This window comes from Apteryx mantelli, chromosome Z (assembly GCF_036417845.1).
Source record: "Apteryx mantelli isolate bAptMan1 chromosome Z, bAptMan1.hap1, whole genome shotgun sequence".
Classification (NCBI taxonomy): domain Eukaryota; kingdom Metazoa; phylum Chordata; class Aves; order Apterygiformes; family Apterygidae; genus Apteryx; species Apteryx mantelli.
Window position 1 is genome coordinate 11,249,015 of NC_090020.1, and position 23,099 is coordinate 11,272,113.

The window sequence follows — 23,099 nt, forward strand, 5'->3', positions numbered from 1 at the left end:
CACATGAACACTAAGCACAGTGCTTTGCTTTTAGTACAAAATATTTTCAATATTAAAATATATTAAAGTGTTCATTTTGCTACCATTTTAGTTTACCTCCATACTTAATCTTGAGTGACTTGAATGCAGATTAGCACAGAATGTAATGAATCTTAAGTCTTAATATTAAAGTAAGTTTGTAGTGCCTTTTGTGGAAATATTCTCCACAAACCAAAAGGCCTTGAACCAGATACCTTTTTCATATTAACTTCAAGGACTCCATCAAGGCTGTCAAGCAGTTCCAGACCCTGTTCTAAAGGCTGGAACTCTATGGCCTGTGTATTACATTTTTCAGAACATACACATGCTTGGGAAATCTCATCTTGCTCAAAAACTATCTACACAAGATACCCTAAGCAAAAAGATTTGTCATCGATAAATGATTCTATTCAGTACAGGAAGAAAGGATCTCTAGCACTTACTTTTAAAAGGACACTGTGAAAGATGTTCAAGGACTACCTTTTTTCCTCTGCAACATCAAGTCAGACACTCAGCTCCAACAGAATTAACGGTTTTCCAAACTGATTAATTATAACAGAACTTTCCAAACTCTTCTACCAACAGAAAAACTACCTTTCCATGCCTCATCAGCATGGCAGGTAGCTCAGAAAATGCTACCCCAAAAGAGATGTCCATGTAGCTTCCATCTTGCACAAAGCCAAAAATGAACAAGCTTCGATAAGCCCACAATACATTTGTTCCCTGGCTTTAATCCCACACAGCATGTGTGGAATGTTCTTGCCAGTCCTTACAATGCAAGTGATAGGGAGACCAGTAAACACGACCTAGTATAATTAAATTTTGAAAGTTTTCCTTGTAAGTGTGCATTCATGGAACATCATAAACCAGAATTCAAGTGACAGGAGTCAAGTTGCTTTCTTACAGACAACCAGTACACACGCAGAACAACTCTGATGGCTACAAAAGCACTAAGCCAACAGATGAACCGTTTCCCCTATCACAGTTAAGTTTCCTGAAAGACAAATAATCAGAAGTCAGAGTGATGAGAGTGAAGTTACTTACATACCTGAGTAAGCTGCATCTTCTTTAAAGCAAGCACTTGCCCTGCTTGAATCAGCCATATTCAGACCTTGCAAGCCCTGCCTAGACTCCATTAAGTCTCCATCAAATCACAGCCATAGGACCCTGAAGGCTACTTTGCTGCCACCAGCACATCTGAGTTGGTATTCTACTGGCCATTTCAATGGCAGAGGATTAGACAGTGCCTGGTGAAACTTGCTCAAAGAATCTTACACAGAGATATGCAAATAGTTGCATGATTTCAGGGTTTTTTTTAAACAGTTACTAAAAAGCCTGTCTTCCTCAAGACTTGCATCTTGTCCTGAAGCCAACCTTACCTACTCGTTGAGAAGTGATGTCAACAGCCTACCACACTTTTCCTGTCAAGAACTCAGGACTCAATGCTAAGTGAATAAACTTTGTATGCTTCACCTCAAGGGCATAACCTCTTTAAGCAGTTTGCTTTAACAGTATAACTTTCAGTACATTCTGAAAACAATTGCTTTGTTCCTAAAAGGCTAGAGTATCTTGTAACCTTCCCACTGCTAAAAGCGACTTTCACTGTTTTGTCAGGCTTTGTAAAACATGAGATACAAAATCAGCTGTATGGGTACATCCAGTTTAAGCACAGACTAGATATCCATGGTATCAAAAATCTTTGAGTTGTCTTCCCACTGTCATGCACCATGGGAAACTTATTTCAAGTTTTCCCTACCAACACCTGTTAAGACCCCAAATCCACCTCTGCTGGGCTAGTGTCATAGGCAGGCACCAGTTCTCTCCTGTACTTCAAAGGTCTTTAACTTTGCTGCTCACTTATGGCGTCCCAAATGCTACCAGAAGAGAGAAGTAGGACTTCACACAGCAGGAAGGGAAGTTTTTCTTCCCAGTAGATGAACTACTTTATTTCCCCTGGCACTTACCTGAGCAAAGATCTCATTCCCCATGGTAGATCTGACACCAACAGATCTGCTGAATTTACTCCTAAAGCCTTTTGGTCAAGCCAACTTAGTAACAAGCCCAAGAAAAGGAACTAAAAATCAGTTTCTCTGATCAGTCTATTCCTATCTATTCTGAAATGCACATGAATACCTGAATATGCTATTAGATCAGTTTCCTTAATCCTTTGATATGCAAGGCACTTCCTAGACAAACTAAATCCTCTCTCAAATTAACTGTAAGCAAGTGGTACACATTCATGGTGGTATCTCCATAAAAGTTTGACAGAGTACTTCACAGAGCAGTTTAGACTAAATTAAAGCACTTTGAATATTGTTTCAAAGTTCCAAACCAGGATCATCACAAAACACTGATCATGTATGACGTTACAGCAGACGGCCGAGAAAGTTCTAATCTGTTCCAATTAATAAATAAATGCCAGAGAAACCAAGTCTTAACCCTATCAGTGAAACTGATGTTGACAGCACACAAGAACAAGTTAACCTTGGCTGAATCTTCCCCAGTTGTGCACTTTCTTTGCTGCTGAACTTGGTCCATGCACTGTTTTTGTGCTCTAGAGAACCACCTCACTGAGCTTTCAGGCTTAAAATGTGATTAAAGAGTTGGGGTACAACATTTTCCAGAGGCATAAAGAAAGTCTTGAATTTCTGCAACATGACAAGATTTGATACTTGCCTTCCTACACACAAACTAAAAAAAAATTCAGGGGAAAAACATCTTTGTTAGTAATAGTAGATGTGTATGAATGTTTGTTTTACCAAAATGTGTGGAAACTGCAGTATTATTCTAAAAAACCCTGGATCAAGTTTTATAATGCTCAAAGCTACCCTAAAATTTATACTACTCCTTCCCATCTTTTACACAGATCTCCAGGTTTCATTTATTCTTAGAAATTTGAAGAGAGGCTTCATAAGTTTTTTGTGACCTTCCAATACATTACCATTCTTAGTTGATTTAAAAAAGTAAACATGCATTCTCCCTAGGAAAATGAAGGCCAGTGAGAAAATTGGCTATAAAAAACACACAACCTGGCTGGAGAAATAGGGTACAACACCACAGAGAGTTTCCTAGCCTGCTTTGCACAGGTAGTCCTTGGAATCCCAATTTTCAGTTCAGCAATGTTTCCCCTTCAGTTGTGGTTTGTGTGTACAGAATTAATAAAAAACTCATCTGTTGTGCAACTCAAAATCACTTCCTGGAGAAATTGGTTAGAGGCTTTCCATGCAAAGATAATAACCAACACTACTGAAGTAATTTCCAGAAATGCTTACCAAAACATTTATGTGGAGAGAACTAAGAGAACGGACTTACACATCAGGCCTGTAAGAGCTGAACTTAAGCATATGAAAACTTCAGATATTTACTTGAGTAAACAGTAGTAAATAAAACCAGGTACTTAACGAGATCACAAATACAGTTAAATTCAAAATGCAGCAATAAAAAGAAAACCCTCTGTGCAGGCTGTTAAGTTTATCATTACCTTGGCTTGCAGTCTGCCTCCTAGTGTTGACCTGGCATGATATATCACAATGAGAACATCCCCTTGGACTGTAATACCTAGTGGAATTATTGCTTTCCCATCTTCAGTTTTGAACTCCCTGAAAAAAAGCATATCCACAGTTAACCTAATTTAAAAAAAATACACCACATTCTGTTTAGTTTGCTTTCTCCAAGTCATTCAATGTTACCCCATAAAATTCCATTTTAATTTCTTGTTATGGGGTAAAGACTTAACTCTAAATGAAGAAAACTTAAACGCTGTCTAAAAATAAGCTTAACAGTTGCCTACAGCAGACCAACAGGTACCTATTTAGACCTGAAGTTCTCAAATCAGATATGGGAAAAACATGCTTCCAAAGAGCTGCTGGAAAATGCAGGAGCATGAATACGGCAAAGGATATTAAGGATAAAGGATGACAAGAAACAGGATATTACAAAGCAGGCTGTTCCAAAAGAAAGGTGCAGAGAACCAGTAGCTGCCTAAAGCTATACTGCTGTGAATAATTTCTTGTGTCAGGGCTCCCACTAAGGGACAGCGAGATAGAAAAAGTGTAAAAGAGAAAAAGTTTTATTTGAATACCTCATGGTTATTCCTGTCCCTCTCTCCAAATTCATAACACTTATCGGGCTTGGATTTAGAGAGAAGCTAGCAGGGTTTTGATGTTCTCTCACACTTTCCCTCCCTGACTAGTAATATTTGCAATTCCAGCGTTGCACCAGAACAGCAGAGCTACACAGGAGCTAACAGGTAGTTAAACGCCTTCCTTACAGCTACAGTGGCTGGAGGATCCTTACTGTTTTTATGACTGAGACAAAGTTCAGTTTCAGCAGCGTTGATACACCAGCCCGACCACATGTAAACTATGAAGGTTGGCCCCAGGCTGTTCACCATATGGACTAAAAGGAAAGAGGGTCTTGCTCACCTCTGCCTCCCAGTGCCCACTCTGCAACATGCCTCCCCACCATAATCCATACTTTTGTTGGGGATGTGCCCCATTTGAGAACAGCTATTACAACTGTTTTGTCTCTTTCCTGTAATTTATCATTCAGGATCAGCTGAATCAACCAGTGGACTTAGGAGCTTTTCCAGGCAGAGTAAGCATTAAAGAAGCTTTCTGCTCAACTGGCACATCAAAAAACATGCTTTCTCCTCACAGTAAGGACTCCATATTTAAGTTGCTCTAGAAAAACTCAACATGCAGTTTCAGAGCAAATCACAACCTGTACTTACTTCATTTTGTCATATTCCTGGGAGGTAGTGGCCACTCTCTCATCCCCCACATAAACTTCACAAAAAGGCCTGCAGCCATTGCGCTGCTTACTGAAGAGTGGAACTGGAGTCATGGTGATTGATTTGACCAAGATTGGCTTGCTGTGAGGAATAATGGGTTCTTCAGCCATCATGTCACACATGTATTCAATGTATCTGTCAAAACCAAGAGGTACTCATTTTAACAGAAAGCCAAATCCTAAAAATGGGTGAACGCATAAGGACTTTTGTAATATCCAGCCACTGAGCAGTAGCACATGATAACAATAAACAGTGGGAACACTGAACAGCACTTCTGGTAAACAGACATTTTAAAATCTGAGAGAATTTCACAAAAGGAGAATGAAATAGAAACACTGAGAAATATTTAGGATCCCTAACCAGTCTCTAAGTCCAGCAATGGCGTTTTTGCATGAAAACCCATTGGTTAAGCTACAACAGAAGAACATACTGTCCACAAAACTGAATATAGCACTGTATATGAACTCATCTGCACCTGTGTTCCACCTTCCAGGCTCAACTCCAGTCTTCGCCTTACTTCCTTAGCTTTAGGTTTACTTATTAGACAAACTAGCTACTCTTTCCAAAAACCCTACAACACCCCACTAGGAGAACTATTTACTTGTATTTTACACATACTGGATCAAGGTTACACATCAGTTCTGAAGCTAGTAATCCAAAGCTTCCAAAAGGCACTCTACATGTTGGGCTAGCTGTAATTTATCCTTGTAAATTTGAGTTACAGAGGAAAGCGCCCATTAAGTATATTCAAAGGCAATCTGTACAACAGCATAATGTCATTTACACTTCACTAATCCTTCTCACTGTTTCTAAATCTAACTTGCTGCAGAAGCACCTTTACTACTAGTGTCACTTGTTACTGAGACTTCATTGTTACAAGATCTAGCAAAGTACATCAAGTTAAATAATCAGTTTAAAACACTTCAACATGTACGAAAGTAATCTCTGCACGCACTCTTAAAAAACAGAAGGTATTCTGTTATCTACTAAACAGGAATTATACTGTTACTCTTTCCACAGAACTTGCATTTTGCTGACACTAAGGCCTACTGAAATAACAATTACTAAGCATGGCATAGAATGTAATCCACATGTGAAAGTGCATCTTATACTTAAGAATGCATTTCAAAAGCATTGTATACCCTTGCTTTCATTCCTAACATTGCTTCACCACAGATTGCATTTGATTCAGTAGTAACAAGAATGTGTAAAGTCTTACAAAATTCACAACTACTTTACCTAATCATGACACCCATTTTCCTGAATATTGCAGTTCTAACAAAGCCACTTTTGAAATTATTAATCTTCCTAGAAAGCGTTCTGTATGAATAGTAGCATATTCATGATTGTAGAAATACTTGCTTCAACAGTACCCTACAAACAGACTGATACCATACCTTTTATGAGAAGGCCAAATGCCAGGAGGACAGCGTTTCATACTGAACATATAAACTGCAGCCTCAGCAGTAGTGAAGAGACGACAGAAACATAGAAAAGAACAAACTACAACAGCAGATGCTGCTCTTCCATCCTACAAAAAAATTGCAATTTTGTTATTAAATCTAGTGGAAAAAGCATTACAGAAGTTACTGAAGAACATGCTGCCTACTTTATGTAATGAAGTCCAAGCTCCAGTGCAATCAGATTTGAAATTTGAATTTGAATGTGAAAATTTTTCATTTTATTTCAAAAAGACAAAGATACTAAAATGATCTACTTGCTCAGATGTCAATAATAACTTTAGCCTAATATGGTCTGAAGTGTTCAATTCGATGTTTTTTACCTTACTATCACTAATATCCATTTTCAAGCCTGTTTTCTGGCTGCTGCCTGAGACTCAACTTCAGTGCTTTTCTTGGCCAACAGCCCATTGGTTTCTGCTACAAGACAAGTCCTAAGATGCAAAAGAATTGAGCCACACTGAACACTATGAAGATCTTGTGACTAAAACTGCATGAGACTAATATTTGTCAGGGAAGTTTAAGAGAGGGAAAGAATAACACCGAGCATTAATCTGCAGGGACCACTGTTACACATGCCAAATTCAGCCCTACACTATAAAATACTGAAGATTCGGAAGTCAGGAGATAAAGGCTGACAGGACTTTCCTCAAGTTTTCTTTGCTAGCAAGCAAAGAACACAAATTTGTGTAGTCGTTTAGCATATTAATACTCATTACGTGTGTGGATTGAGCAAAAATTACAAGTTGGATTGAGCAAAAGTACCAAGGGAAGAAGGAAATCTCTTCTCAGCTTGTTTTAATAGTCATTTCCTTCAGAGCCAGGCATGTATTCTAACCACAACTTAGCTCACTAAAAAGGTCTGCCAGCACCAGAGCAGCCAAATCTTTAAAGAGTAAATCAGTAAATTCTTATACTGTTGGCACAACTAGGAAGCCTTAATTACGAGCAGTATGAACTAATATTGAAGTTGGCCCTGCTCTGAGCATCAGACTGAGCCTAATGACCTCCAGAAGTAACTTCTAACCTGAATTAGTCTGTTTCTACAAACTAAACCATGCCTTTCAGCTAAATATCACACAGATGGAACAAAAACAGTCCTTACCCTGAGAAGACTACTCTTTAGGACAAGACATTGATGAGTACAAGTGAAGAATAAAACACTGACCAGCATGACAAGCAGTGACTTAAGTGCACTAGCATTACAAAGCCATTTCCAAATAAAAGCATCACACAGAAGGGAGAAAAATCATTGTACAGGTCAACTAGAAAGTCATAGAAAATCCTTTGCAACTGTTCATGATGTCAGAGGAAGATATTTCAGGCACTGAAGACTTCAGTCAGAATTACAGCATTCAAAATATTAAGAATATATTATTCATTAGTAAACAAATCCACTGACAGAAGCTTGCATTTCAGAAAGAAGCTTGATTGATATACAGAACGGAAACAAAAGAAACTACTGCAAGGACAGAAGGCCAAAGAGTAAGAATTTCAATTTTTCCATTTGTGTTTTTACAGGATGATGGACTTTGGATATTAAAAATAAACAATCCTCAGGCCAGAACAGTCATTAAGGCAGCAATAAAAAACATCTAGATAAAAATCAGAAACAGCTAGATTTTAAAGCTAAAATTTTTCCTGAAGCCCCAAAAAGCCAGATGAGATTTGTGGCTGAACTGTTTTGAAAAGAAATAGCCTTCATAAAGGAAATTAAAAGTACCAAGATAATTATACACACACACACACAAGGAAAAGCTATATTCAAACAAAGGTCAAATGCCAGTATCTGAAACAACAATTAACCATATTTAAATAGCTGTCATTTATCGAGTTCGAGTTTTGCCATTAAGTTCCATCAAAATGATCCTGTACTGATATCTTCAATGACAAAGCTACACAAGTTTTCAAGGATGACCATGACTGCATGACCTCAAATAATTATGCAGAACAAAGTATTACTGCAGATGTCCAGGAGCTACTCCAGCCCTTTGGCATACATGCTACAATGATATCAGAAACTCAGGATGGCAGTTTTTGGCAATCCAGAAAGCCTTAATTGTAGCTGAAGTGGGGCAGGGTTGCCATTTCGGCCTTGCTGTTAACTGCTTGTTTTCAAGTAGAGCATTTAAATTAGGATGTAAAAACTTAGCGATTCACTCCTGTAGTACAAACTTTAGTCAAGATCAGAAGATCAGGAATCCCTTATCCGCTCCCATATCTCTGCTCCCCACGGTCACGGTTTCTTCCTTACAGGAAGAAACTCCCAAATCATGTTTTGTTGCCTGAGAAACTGTCTAAAACACACTCTCTCTCCCAGTTAAAGCCATTATTTGCAACAGATTAAATCCAAAGTAATTTCCAGCTAGACAAATACAAGACATTGCAGCTCTCATTCACTTCTAGTAAGTCTGGTGTATGCCCTGTGACATCTGGCCCAAAACTGTATGTGTGTGTGTGCGCGCACGCATGTTCGTACACACTACGAACACAGAAACAAGGGCTATATTATCCTACTGATTGCCTAAAGAGAAAACTGATGCAAACTGCTTTTCTAAACACATTAGCACAGAACAGTCTCCATGTTCCAGAGTAGAAAAAATCACTAATACTCACAAACCAAGTGGACACTAGCATCCTTATTGACAATCTAAAGTTGGATTGAGCAAAGCACTCCAGAATTAAACCAATTACTTACAAGGCAGTGCACAATGCAAACATTTTTCTGATCTTGTTTCAGCCATAAATGCATGTTCTTGCATATGCTATAAAGATTCTGAAGATTTGGTGCTCGTCTTGCTGGCCAGCCACATTCAGAAACCTGCAGTGAGAAACAAATGAGAAATACTCATATACATTCACATAGTATAAACTGTAGAGGCAATTTTACACTTCAGCATCAACCTCAGGCAGAAATGAAACGAGTTGTTCAAGAAAAGTAGTCTCACACAGTGTAAAAAGCTCTTTATAGCATCAAGCACAACAGACCTTCAGTCCTGTCTGTAGTTTGCTGCACTATGAATATCAGCAGCTCAAACCTAATCATTTCTTGTTCTTCAGGAAAACAATTTCAGCTAGTGAAACAAAACAGCTTTCAACTTAATTCATACACATTAAATAAAACACAAAGTTGTTCTCTTATATTTCTCCTTTATTCAAAGAAAAGCTTTAAAAATTGAATAATGTTCTTTCTACAATTGGTGTTACAAAAGACTAGGAAATAATAAACTTCACTGCTGAGACAGTCTATGTTCTTAAAACTGGCTGCCACATAAGGACACAATCCATGAAACCTGATCCTAGAGCTCTTGAAACTTAAAGTGGATGTTTTGCCAGGTTCAAAGACACAATTTACAAAGCAAGTTTTACTGTTTCTTTTTAACCAGGACCACAACTGCTGTGGAAGACTTCTGCTATGAGCCACATGCCTTCTTACCCAGATTGAATGGTACAAGGGTTGTTCTAAGAGTAATTACCTGAACTGACTGGAGTATCACTCACAAAAACTTCTCAATGAAATTATCATCATGGCAAGCTCAGAAAAAAAAGTGCAAAAAAGTTTGACAGAGTCTCCTATAGTTATTTGCTGTATTCTAGTATCCTGAAATTGCTGTACTTTTTGGATTAAAAGTGCTTCTCCTTGCTGGAAATTTAAGTCAAATATTCTTTTGGTAGTAAAAAGCTTACACAGTAATCACTGACCAGATAAAAGCAAGCAGCCCTTTTCTTGTTCACCACAGGTTTCAGTGTGGGGTTCAGTAATTCAAGTATTATATTATCAGTGAAAGATTCATACAGCAGCACTACAGCTATAAACTAGAAATCTGTCTGGAAAACAGGCGTATTCAAAATGCAAGCAGAACTGCTTTTGTTTTACAGTTTGCATTCTGCTCAGACTAGTTTTGCCATACAATGTATACCACATAACACTGCCTTTTCATTCTTTGTCTGTGTTGTAAGCTCAAAACAATCTGATCCACCAACCCAGGTCATTAGCAGAATCTAAATCGCCAAACTAATGTCATTTTGCTGGCATCTTTAGATACCTAGAACCTCCTCATATAAAATAAGATCAAGGAATAATTCAGGTTGTAAGGGACACGGCTCTAGGGCCCCTCCCTTCAGGAGGGCTCTAGTCCAATCTGTTCAAAGTACGGTCAGCAACGAGGTCAGCTGAGGGCTTTATCCAGCTGAGACTTGAAAACCTCCAGGCCTGAAGACTGCACAACCTCTGGCCAACCTGTTCCAAGACTAGAACAGAGAAGACTTCAAAACTAGCATCAACTTTAAGGATAAAGAAAAAGATCAAAAAAGATCCCTAAAGATAGTGCATAGCAGGAATCAACAAGCTACCACTTTGTAAATATCTAAGCAGAATGTCACGGTTTTAGGTATTTCAGAAGCTGTTTTCCTCTGATCAAGTTTATAAGGCTTGCCAGAATTACATTTGCAGACACTAGAGAAATACTAAGCTTCCTTAGCTTCCTAGACAGCTGCTCTCACCCAGTGTAAGTCACCAAAAAACAAAATAAAAGTAGTGAGTATTGCTCATTTGGAGTATCTGTATTTCAAAGATGCATTGTGAAAATTTCCTACCACATTTACGGTAAGAGCTTGTTCTCCAAGTAAAATCTTTGGTTTACAAAAGACCATAATGTTTTGTAGAAGTTTTCAAAACATCCCAGACAATAAAGGGGGCAGGAGCCTACAACGGTTTTGACAAGTTATAATCTCCTATTAACTTTCAGCTACAGGAAAACAAAACAAAGCTCATGAAACAAAATGAATGTCACTAAGTTAAATGTACTGAAAGATCAGAAGAGCTTCCAATCATTGGCAGATATAGCAGTGTTCATATTACCTTACACTGTGCCAATACACCATGAATATCGCTGCATTGGCACCTTTGACTTGTTTGCAGACAAAAGAACTGTGTCTCCAGGGTAGACAATTTTCCAGTCAGGATTTAACATTCCATAAATTGGGACTGACAGCTTTGTACGAAGAGGAATAATCAGTTCATTAAAAAACATATCACCTGCAGTGGACATTTGAGAACTCTAGGTCTAAAAAGCACTGCTGAAACTTGTTTTTTGCTCCAAATCAATCACAGGTCCCCTGCACGATCAAATTTTGCTTTTCATGTCGAACAGACTCTGGCAACTAGACTAAGCCCTGATATGGAACCAGCTTCAGAAAAAAAGAAGTTTAGCACCTCTACCCAAAGAGGCAGCAATTGTTTTTCAGGTGTCTTTTTCCATCAGTTTGTGAGGAAGCAAAGGGAGGAAAGGTAAGTGACAAGCACTGAATAGAATACATTAAACATTTTCCAGCCTGACAAAGTTTAAGTAAACTCAGATAACTGAAGTAATGCTAATGAGAGCTCTGCAAGGCAAGGTCAAAAAAGAGTTGTGTGTAGCAAATGTTTTGACTCTCCTCTGGTCAGTTAGTACCATAGCAAAGGGCACGATCACTGCAGACTGTTTTATCTGAGGCCTAATGTGGACAATGCTAGAGAGCTCATAACACAGTACCAGTTTCCACTGTTGGGCTAGTTACAGGACAGCTTTGAGATGGATTTAGCAGAGACCGATACTGAAGTCCAACATCTCAGCACCTAACAAGCTGTCCTCAATCTTGATGTTGAATTGGGGAAATATTTCCTTATTTTATTTTCAGAGAATTGTCTAGGAAGGCACCTGCAAGCAAGAGCAGGTTCAGCTAAGCTGTGCCAGTATTTCAGGCAGTAGCCATAAGCAGAGCTAGGTTGCTCACTTATGAAAAAGCAGCACTCCAAGACTGAGCCACATAAGAGTCAAGAAAGATGTAGCCAAACAAAGAGAAAGTCCAGTAAACAGGTTGTGCAAATCAGTCCCTAAAAGGGTACTGCAACTGGAAGAGGAAAACCTCTGAATGTAGAATATTAAAATTTAGTAAGATTTTTAATTAAGCTACATATTTTTAAGTCTGAAACAGGCAAGGGAACTCCTGGGTACCTACACATTTCTTCAAAGGTATTACTAGTCTACGAAACAACCATTAATCAGTAAGATTAAAGATCAGCCTTTAATCAGCAAGTTTGATTGGAAGCAAAGACAAGCAGAATTCAGGTTACTCTTACCTTATAACTATTCTTTCATGAACTTTGATTATATAACCTACTTTAACAAATCACACAACAGGAAACTGTAGTTGTAATCAAGATATTGTGTTGAAAGACCTTTTATAAGAAAGTACACAAGAAACTATACACACCCTGTTATGGAATCTTGAAGGCCTGTATGTCCTTGGAGAAAGATTGTACACAGCATAGTGGCCAGGGTGTTTAGAGTCTAAACATAACCGGACATCTTCTATGTTATTTTTGATGGCAGATTCTACACCTTCAGCTGGAAAGGACATCACTGAAAACAGAACATCACCAGGTAAGGTATTCACTTTTTATATATTAAAAACAAACAAAAAATTATTCATAAGACAGACATGCTACCATACCAGCAATTCTGGAAGTGATGTATGATATATCCAAGTCTCCTTTTGCATAACTGAAATAAGACACATCAGAATTAATATATGGTAATATAACTGTCCAGCTGTAAATCCAAATCCCAGGTCTCTCAGGCTCCACCCACCACTTTCTTCTATCTGAGGCTTGCTCCTCACAGCTCAAGGTTTACAGAATAGAAGGTAACTCTGAAAAACTACTAATCTGCACTTGTTGCCACAAAACCATCTGTTGGGATGTTGTACACTTGCCTTCAGTATTTAAATCATTCCAATAGCTCCTACTGCTACTCAAAGTTTCATTGTAAATATGCAAATAAGTGGCTTCTCAGAGAACCTGAAGACATCTCATTACTGGGAAGGTACCAGTTTTAAAGTCTAAGAAGAATCCATTAACATCTTAACTGGAGTATGTTTTAATGCTTAAAACAAAGATTGTTGAAAGATTATATTTGAACCAACTTAACTCTCCCACAAGTTTGCCATGCATCCCATTTTCTTGATTCCATACAAGTAGAGTTTATTTCAATCTCTTCCCTCATTAAATCATTCCCCTGAAAACTCACTTCCAAAGTGCCCATAGCAAGCAAGGCATTAATCACTTTTTTTATATGTAAAGCTACACACAGTTTTTAAAGAGCAGCCTTTTGAAGAGTAACAATCTCCCAGTGACTTTTTTTATTCTAGGCTACCTGCTATGTAGCAGGATGAAATAGCTTGAAGAGCCCAGCATAAGTCAACACCCTTGAGCGTGATCACGCAGGTCTGCATTCTTGACTGGCAAAACAAGAACAAACATCACCTATAGAACATGCTTTAGGCATCTCCAACTTCAGTAGTGTATAATATTCAGAATATCAAAATATCATCACACTACTACAGTTCGCATTTAAAGAATGTAGAAGCGATTAAACAGCGCTACTGAAGGAAGGCTTTTACATCATGATGAAGTTTCAAGAGACTACTTCAGAGAGCAGACCTGGAACACTGCACTCAAACATCAAGAGAAAACATTACACTGTTTTGGATTCCTTATGGCTTGCTAGTAAAAAGTCAGGAAGCTGGAGGGATAGACTAAAGCATTACTGAATTCACAAGGACTTTGAGGAAGACATTATATAAGGCAAGAACAATTATTCTAAAACAATGACATCAAGGAGTGTATGTAGAACAGCATGATCAGAGCATCCTAACAATGATACTGAACAAGGGACTCAAGAGAACTGGAAAATATCATATAGAAATTTGAGTATCTCACTTGACAAAGCACTGAAAAAACTTAAACCTGAAAATCCTGCAGAAAGAGGTGCACAAAACACCCAAATAATTTTTATTCCAAGATTCTGAACAGTTCAACTTTTTTGGCATCAAGTTAAACATCCACCTCATATGATAGGCTGAGAATAAAGAACAATTATGCCTTCGATGCTATTTAACCTGAGTGTTACAGCAATCTGAGATGGATGGACAGATATAGAAAGGCAAAAACCCAAGGTCTTCATACCCATTCCTTTAGGAACTGTTTCAGATATTGACCCTTTATTAGCAACACCATTTTATTATATAGCTTTGCTTTCTACATTCGTCTACATTAAACATGACATTATTAGGAGCACTGATCTCACTTTACACAGCTACAGAAAAGCTCTATACACTTTTAAACTAAAATACCCACTGAAAAAGTGTAACATAGTATGCTAATAATATACAGCATGGGCACCTCAAGCTCACTGTTTTGCAGAAAATACGTTGTTTGCCTATTAAAAATGAACAAGTTTCAGAATGTTAGTGCTTAGTTAAAATATGTGACCGTTACACAAACTGCAGAATCAATAGAAGTTCCCTAAAAAGCATAACTTTTTATCCTTGAATTACCATTCCATGTTTTCCTTGGACTTTATTATGAAAATTTCAGAGCTACTTCAGTATTAAGACTGAATCATTATTACTATATTTCTAGTGGAGTGCTTCATGTCAGACTTTGGTAACTAAGAGGCTGCTTTAAATGACAGGAAGACAAAAAAATACGCGCAGCAATTGTGCAGTCCATTCCTCACACTTATTTGCATTCCCTCACACTTCAAGATATAGTCCTGTAACTAAATTTGAAAAAGCTTTTGCAATTTTTCCTCTTTATTTGGAGATCTTCTGCACTGGACTAAATATCAGGACTGAGGCCTTTCCTAATTACAATGCTAACAGCAGCACACATTTTATTTACATAGAGATATTGCTGGCAGGTAACAAGAATGGAAAAATATTCAAACAAATCAACACATTGGATGAAGAGCTTCTGGCTTATGACCCACAAGAAAAGCCCCAGACAGTGTACTGTAAGACTCCAATTAAGCTAAACAGGAAACTTATCATACCCATATTGAGTCCCTTTTCTGATGGTATCAGGTTACTTCAAGGTTTTTGTAATGAAAAGTCTAATGAGAAATATAGCAAGTGAAATAATTTACAAACTCCCACTGTGCAGTGTAAACACCTGAACAAAACCAGAAGTTTTAGTTATATAACAAAACCTCTTCACTGTGTAAAAACAGTTGGCAACATCAATCTTGCCAGATAACTGCATTTAAGCACTATACCTAATACTAAACAAAAAATATATACAATTTCAGCAAGCTAAAATTAAATTCACAAAACAAGCTGGTTAACATTAAGCACAAAATTTTAGAACAGTGCATAGTTACCTTGAGTTATTAACAGATGAAGATGGGAAAGAAAGAACAAAATGGCAGACTAATCGGTAGAGCAACAAGGTGAGTAAACAAGTATCATCATCAGTCAAATAAAGCTTTACATAATCTTCTTCCAGCTAGCATCACTATACTCACAACAACAAGCAAGAACCATCTAAGCACCACCATCCTTGCAATAGCTTTTTTTTTTAAGCTAGGAGGAAGTGCAGCACCAAAATTCACATCTTGCTTCATAGAATTGGATTGATCATTCACCTACCTAGTGCAACTCCAAAATTCACGAAATATTAGCACTGCACAAAGAAACAAAATTACCTTAGAAGCAAAGTAAGCTAGCAATAGAAGGTACCTGTTTCCTAAATTCTTAGATTAAACACTTTAGGGACAAAGACTGTTCTAATGGAGCAGAAGACTGATCACAAGTTGTGGGCTGCTATGAATACCATTTGGAACTGGATGCATGTAACATTTACTGGCTATGCTGGAAGGGGGTTTTGGCTTTAAGCAGACCACCTGTAATCTCCAAATGAGGTGAACTGGGGGACAAGGACAGCTCTCATTCACTCCAGTTCCTTGTAGCCCATGACACACATTTTAGTTTTCAGACTATCACTTACTGGGGATAAATAAGAGGCCATCTGACCAAAATATGAACTAAAATAAAGCCAGGTAGGGTGGAGATGAAAAAAGTAACTTTTGTAGCAAATATAAAACATTTGCTTTAATTCTTCCACTATGGTGTTGATTCAATGAGGAAAAAAATTCTGACTGCAGATAATGGAAATCTCCATGATTCAGAAAAAGTGATCAGCAGAAAGGAGACACCTCTACCTTCCTAGGACTTCAACACAAGAGCACTTAGGCGTGGTTGAGGAAAAAACACAGCAAAGAAAAGACACTTTATTTTGTCCAGAATGTCTGTTGCTCATGTTAGTTGAAGAGTTATGGGAAGGCAGTGAAGGGTACAATAGGAGAGAAGAAAGTGTTACATCCCCCCCTCATGGTACCAGCTGCAGCCACAAGCTTGTAAAGGGAAAATGACACTGGCAGCACATATAATGGATTATGACCAACAGATATTTTCTATAGTAGATACAAAGAATTAACACTTTGGCTCAGTTAAAGCATAAGTAGCTCAAGAAAGTGGAATGCCAGTGGTAGGACTCAGCAGCATCGTGAATGTTTAAATGCTAAAGAACTTAAGAGACCCTGTCACAGGTTCTACATAAACATTAGGAAATACTCAAATTCATGGTTTGCCATTTCAGTAAACTATTGAACACAATTAAGGATTAAAATACACACTAACCAGACCTACCCAGAAATTAAAATTATAGGACCACTAAAAAGAACCAATCTAGACCAAAACACCTGAGAAGGGCCCCCTCCTGATGAAACCTGGGAGTTATTTAGACAATTTAAGGAAAAACAGCTTGTACAAGGTAATCTGTTTTAACTCACAGCACATTTACAGACCCTGTCTGGCAAGCCTCTGGCAATTCTCAGAAACCCAAAGAGCTGCTGCCCTCCCCTTTAGCTGGAGAAGGGTTGTGATTAGTTGATCTAATTTTGATACCATGATGCTCCCACTTAAGAGCTACAAACCAAAACAAAGTCAGCAAACAATTACCTTCACAAGCTACTTAGTGTAATCGATATCCACATATGCAACTTTTTGTAGTGTAAAAGAATACGATGCAAAGATTTAAAGATGTTTTCTTTGACTAAGAACATTTGGTAAATTCCACAGGACATACTAAAAATATCTGCAACAGCACTTCAATCCATCACAGAGGCTCAGACACTATCACAATTAACTAATGACACTGGATAAAGTTTGAAGCAACTTATGGGATTTCAACAGTTTATTTTCCATTCAAATTTACAGCATAAATGCCATGGGGTTCTGGACAGCACTATATAGTAGAGCCTCATATTCCATCTCGGTCATATTTTTCCCTTTTTTCCAAAAAAGGGGATTATAAATAAGGTGTCAATTGTAGAGTTTAACCACAGACTGCTAACCGGCCATTCAGAAGTAGCACAGTAAACAGTAACTCCGCAGGAATATGATAGGAACTAGACAGGTATTTTGGATAGTCACTATAATCTAAACCAATTGTAGAGAAGAGTTTGTGAACTGTGTAGAATCTTTTCAGATAGCAAGGACTCACTAACCTACATTTCATAAACAGCAAGATCAGCTCTGCTTGGATATACAGTTACTGTTTTATTCCTTCCATACTGCACTAACTATGGAAATAAAGAAAACCAATAAACAGAAAAAAACACAAAAAAACAAGATAAGAGAAACAAGAATAAGCTGTCGGGTAATACGAGGCATTCCATACTGTAAGGTCATTTTTAGACAGCTCTTAAATACTGGGAAAACAGCAAAACACTAGAAGATGAAATTCCAAAGATAATTATACTTCCAGCAGCCATTAAGGAAGAAACTGCTTGCAAGAGCAGGAAGAGGAAATTTCTTCAATAACAGACTGATGGAGACACAACAAATGCAGAAAGTCACATGGTGACAAAAGTGCAAGAAGAGCTGAGTGCAAGAGTACTTCAGAAATAGTATACAATCAAAAAACTCAGGTCAACTTCAGGTGCAAAAGAGTAAGATCAAGAAGAACAACAGGTGGGAAAGTAGAAGTCAACTTCAAAGGAGCAGAAGAGAAATTTAACTGTTATCTCTCACAAGAAATGCTACAAAACTTAAAGTAAAAAGGTAAGCAAAACTGGCCAAAATTAAGACAAGAAATTAAGTAACTTCAAGTTTGTAAACAGTATAGCTATCAAAGGCAAGGATATTTACATTTCCATGTTTTACCAAACTAATTTTTAACAAGGTACAACAAAAGGAACAGAAGTAAGACTGAAGAGAAGGTGAGAGGAAGATCAGTTCCAGAGAAGTTAGCAGGTCCGATAGGAGATAAAGGACAGACCTGCAAGACAGTATACACCAAAGAGAAAAAAAAAAGGAGAGCACTTAAGTTGTAGCTCATCACGTTACTTCATATACAGGAATAAGAACCAAGAGAACAGAATGTGGAAGGCAAAGCACTGGGAAGAGACACTTTTCCCAAATGAAAAACTAAAACTCAACCCTAACCCCCAGAAGAGAAAAGCTTCTCCTGGCCATGACGACATTCACCATGTGGAGGATAAATACATCCATATATTAACTCCTTCCCTCTTGATTTCCAGTGAAAAGACGACATCTTCATACTCCACAGAGGAGCTCTGCAACACATGAAGAGGAAGGTCTACACTGCATCACAGCACTGCAAGGGCAGAGCACACTGGCTGTATTTATCCTAAACTCCGCCATCGTCCACATGCTGCCTCGCCATCTTGCTCCAGTCCAGATGGAACTGACTTCAGGCATGGATACTCAGGCTGAGTTGGGCTGACTGACAAACTCTGTACCTCTGGGTTTTACAGATGGGTTTAAGCAAGAAACCGTGACACCTACCACAGGCAGCACAAATTTTAAGCCTCTAACACAGACTATAGGTTTCCTACAATTTTGCAAAGCTACTATTCAGTCACTGCTTTTCGTCATGCAGCTGTTCAGTCCTCTTTACTCCTCCCTGCCTTCTTTTGAGTCAGTATGGATCCTTCATGGTAGACAACTGATGAAAAGCTTGATGCTACAGTGCCAGTTAGTTTTATCTGTAGAACATTTGAGAACAAAAGCTGCTTATACTTTGGTGACCTTTAAATAGGAGACCTTACCCTTCTGTTGAAGCTACACACAGGAAGTTTGAACAGACTAAACAGAACAGCTAAAAATGCACTTGAAGTGGCTACAGAGGTGCCAGAACTACAGCTCTCGCAACTATCTGAACATTAAAAACAGTTTAGAGCAGCAAAATAAACAACTACACTCAGTGGCAGAAGTACATATGGCAAAATAAGACACACTTGACAAGCCATAGCACAGTATCCCAATTAGAGGGACAGAAATCCTATGATCAAGGGACATGGCACTGTATTCCTAAGGAGGCTTTATTTCAATCGCAGCTTTCAGTAGTGACTTACCTTCTCATCTTAGAATTATTCATTATGAAAAAGCTTTTACATTGCATGATCTATTATGAGTCAAAAATGTATAAAAACAGATTCTGATCATTACTCACACAAAGGTACTGGAAAAACAGTTGCAATTGGACTGAAAAACTGACTAGAAGAAAGTCACACACTGGGTATCTGAGAACATGCACAAACCACAATAGTATTTTCCATGTAATTCAGAGCACAGGAGACAAACAGTGAGACAAACCTTTCTCATTTTGCCTTAAGTCTCTTTCACCAATCACCTGTATCTGACAAGTGTTTGAAAGGGCATAGAATTCCACCTGAAAACTAAACCGGACAGAAGAGCTCATAAGCCATTTCCCTGCAGCTTTTCTCCCATCTCCATTCCCTTTATCCTTCATTGCTCCAACTCTTTTCCTCCTCTCCTATTCATGGAGTCCATATCTACAAACTGATTCATTCTGCTTCATAATAGTCCTATTCCACAGCACTCCTCCCTGCTCCTGACCACCTGCTCACCTCTCCCAGGTTTTCAGTATCTGTAAAAAACAGAGCAGACAGAAGGGAAAGCAGTACTTATGGATAGGCTTTCCCCCCCAACATTCTCAGTGCTAGAATACTGTTGCTACAATAACTTTTATATTATTAGTCAAAAATCTCAGTGCTAACTAATGGATTTTAGAGCTCATGTTTGGAAAGGAATGCTGCATTTGATCATTTCTGGAGTAAGCTCTTAACCCTCCATTTAGAACTCTTACCAGCACAATTTTTTTTTTATTATTTTTTACTCACTTGGCCACAGACTGGATAACTTTAGAAGATGTATCCTTAATATTAGTGAAAAATCGCTCTGTTCCACCCCTCAGAATATCAAAGAACCCTCCATAAGTCTGGTCACATTCCGCAACGGTCAGGCCTAGAGTAGTTAAATAAAAATAATTGTACTTTAATAGAAGTTACGTCCAGGAATGGGCACCATATTAATACATGTTGCCTACAAAGCTGGAAGTGAATATACATATAGACTAAGCCTTGCTTTGAGGCTCACAGTTTTAAAAGAAAGCTTTTTTCTTAAGTGACCTATATAAAAATGGCCTCTGTATGTCCAAGAAGTACTAGTCAAATTATTTAATAACTGAAATTATTTCATAGAGTATTTGCATTTAAAAGAAAACAGAGTACAAAGTCTCTGAAGCTAAAGCATTTATTTCATACTGTTTGTGCAGCAATACACTGCTTTTCCTTTGGTATCAATTGCTTAAAGTGCAGCATACTATTAGCATATCTACTTAAGCATCTCCACTATAGAGACACTTTAATGCAGGAATTCAAAAGCAAGCTGGCATAATTAAGTTACATTTTAAACAGACTCCCAGGTAGTACTCCATTGATTTGATTGTATACAAACAGTGCTTGACCGTGCATAAAACAGATGACTAGACAACCTTTTGAATATAATCCTATGAGGAAGCTGGATACTTCCACAGAAGTTGATGCACAAACAACATTACTGCTATAAACATTATCCAATTTTAAAATTTTCCTCTTGCATACGCTTTCTCTCATTGGCAATTCAGCAGACAAGTAATATGGCAAGAAATACCAATCTGGCAGGAAAAACCTCACAAAATACTGCCTCGGTATCTTCTATAATAATTGAAATGTTGAGCTTCACTTCATATTTACATACAATATATGATCAGATGGAGGCAGAAGCTACCTTTTCATTTAGTAAGAAATCAGATGCAAATAACCCTGTCTAGCTTTTCATTTTGTTATAATAAATGTAAATATTTTCATTTGACTGAACTCTGGAATACCTGCTTTATGTCAGATTTTGTGTGATTTTTGAAGACAACTTTTGGTTGAACCAATGAAGTACTGCTAGTCCAACTACTGTTCTTCCCTCAGCTGGTACCCATGAGACCTTCTCCTCACCATTGTTGTCCTCTGTGCATTTCCTTAAACCCTCCCTGCACAACCCTCTCATCATTAGCTGGGCAGAAGGCAGCACAGTTTATAGCTAATTCTGAATTAGGTAGTAATGAGTGGACAGCCAGTGAGTTGAGCTGCAGCTGCTGCTTTCCCCTTATTGGGCCTAATAGACATTTTTCTCTTGGAAATGGAAAAAACTAAACAGCTTTAGACTGACAATGCTGTCAAAAGTGCTCCAAATTATCAGAGGGTTCAGAAGTTTTTTGGTTTTTGAGGGAGGGGTGTCAGGGGAAGAAGGGAGGATGGTCCCCAGACTACTGCAGAAGTATTGCTTTCTTATACAGGCTTATTGTAGACTAAAGTAAATACACTATCAGGTCAGTGACTCCTTATTGTTAAAATACTACATTGATCTGTAGCTGACTGCAGTCATAGTCAAAACCCCTGCATTTACTTTTGCATTTCCTATTTCACCGCCTCAACAGTAAGACACCAATAAGCCTGTTTTAGCATAAAGTTACAAAGAAGTAACAGAATGCTATCTTTTTCAGTCATAACATATTTGATGCTAAGTGGTTCTGCTTGGAAAGCAAAGACAAAAGTGGCACTTTCCTATACCAGAGATCCAATGTCATGCACAGACACAAAATATATACTTATCTCAGTAACTTCAGCCACAAAGTAATGAGGCTTCAGTTGAAATACAGCACTTCTCAGAAGAACAACAGTCCAAGTTTAACTCCTCTTAAGTTTACCTGTTAGCATTACACATTTTCAAGTATCATATACTTGGCTGAATCAGTTTTGTGTTTAATATAAGCCATTTTTTGTTCTTTCGGCATAAGGAGTCAAAGTTTCTCTACAGCTCTCGTTCTTAGAAAGACTATAGCTTATTGTACCAACAAGTCATTTTCATCAAGTTTTGATTCACTTATTTTCCCCTTCAGGTCAAAAATGCATTTTGGTTTCAATTATTTTACATCAGGAAACTAACTACTATCCTTTCCAGCAGTGAACTTGAGAAATTCGTATTTGCACATATCAGCATACAGGCAAACTTTGAGAATAATAAGACAGGGTTAGAAACAAAGTTGAACGTAAATTAAAACCACGTAAATGCCAAGTACCTAGTAGTTGTGCAAAATGTCTATTCAAAACCCCACATTTTTTCCCCCACATAAAAGATGTGTTATTGGCTATATGCTATCTGAGACACCCCTTTCAGCACATACCTGCATTGTACATATTGTTGAGCTGTCCTGCAGGCTTGGAGCTCTGTGAAACTGAGGTCATAGACGTCCGAGGCTGAGCATTGTTTCCATAGCCTCCGTTTTGTTCCAGGAGCTGTGGAGATTAATACCCACTATGAGGATTTTCATATTGATTCAGCCAATTATTATGCTTTGCAAGTTACTTTCACTTGGTGCAAACAAGCACGCTACCAGTTACTGAGTTTCAGGAGAAAGCCAGGAATTTAAACACTAACTGATTCACTTGCAGTCCTGTGCATATTAAGCACCACTATAGGCACCTGAGTTTCAAGCTGGTGTAGGGAGAGCCCTCACACACTATATTTTTCAGTGCAAGTTAATTATGATTAAATGCAGCATGTGAAATTGAGCACTTACTAAAGAA

The 23,099-nt window shown here is 38.0% G+C and overlaps 1 protein-coding gene across 2 annotated transcripts in view; it reads right to left on the reverse strand.

Moving 5' to 3' along the window:
• GAK (cyclin G associated kinase) overlaps positions 1 to 23,099 on the reverse strand; it is a 79,036-nt gene that overhangs the window by 29,229 nt on the left and 26,708 nt on the right. For both annotated transcript variants that reach the window (XM_067316594.1, XM_067316595.1), the window contains 8 exons: positions 22,697 to 22,808; positions 20,322 to 20,445; positions 12,766 to 12,815; positions 12,526 to 12,674; positions 8,969 to 9,091; positions 6,208 to 6,341; positions 4,751 to 4,945; positions 3,500 to 3,617 (listed from right to left, as the gene is read on the reverse strand). In XM_067316594.1, coding sequence (XP_067172695.1) covers positions 3,500 to 3,617; positions 4,751 to 4,945; positions 6,208 to 6,341; positions 8,969 to 9,091; positions 12,526 to 12,674; positions 12,766 to 12,815; positions 20,322 to 20,445; positions 22,697 to 22,808 — 1,005 coding nt within the window. The remainder of the gene's footprint in view (positions 1 to 3,499; positions 3,618 to 4,750; positions 4,946 to 6,207; positions 6,342 to 8,968; positions 9,092 to 12,525; positions 12,675 to 12,765; positions 12,816 to 20,321; positions 20,446 to 22,696; positions 22,809 to 23,099) is intronic.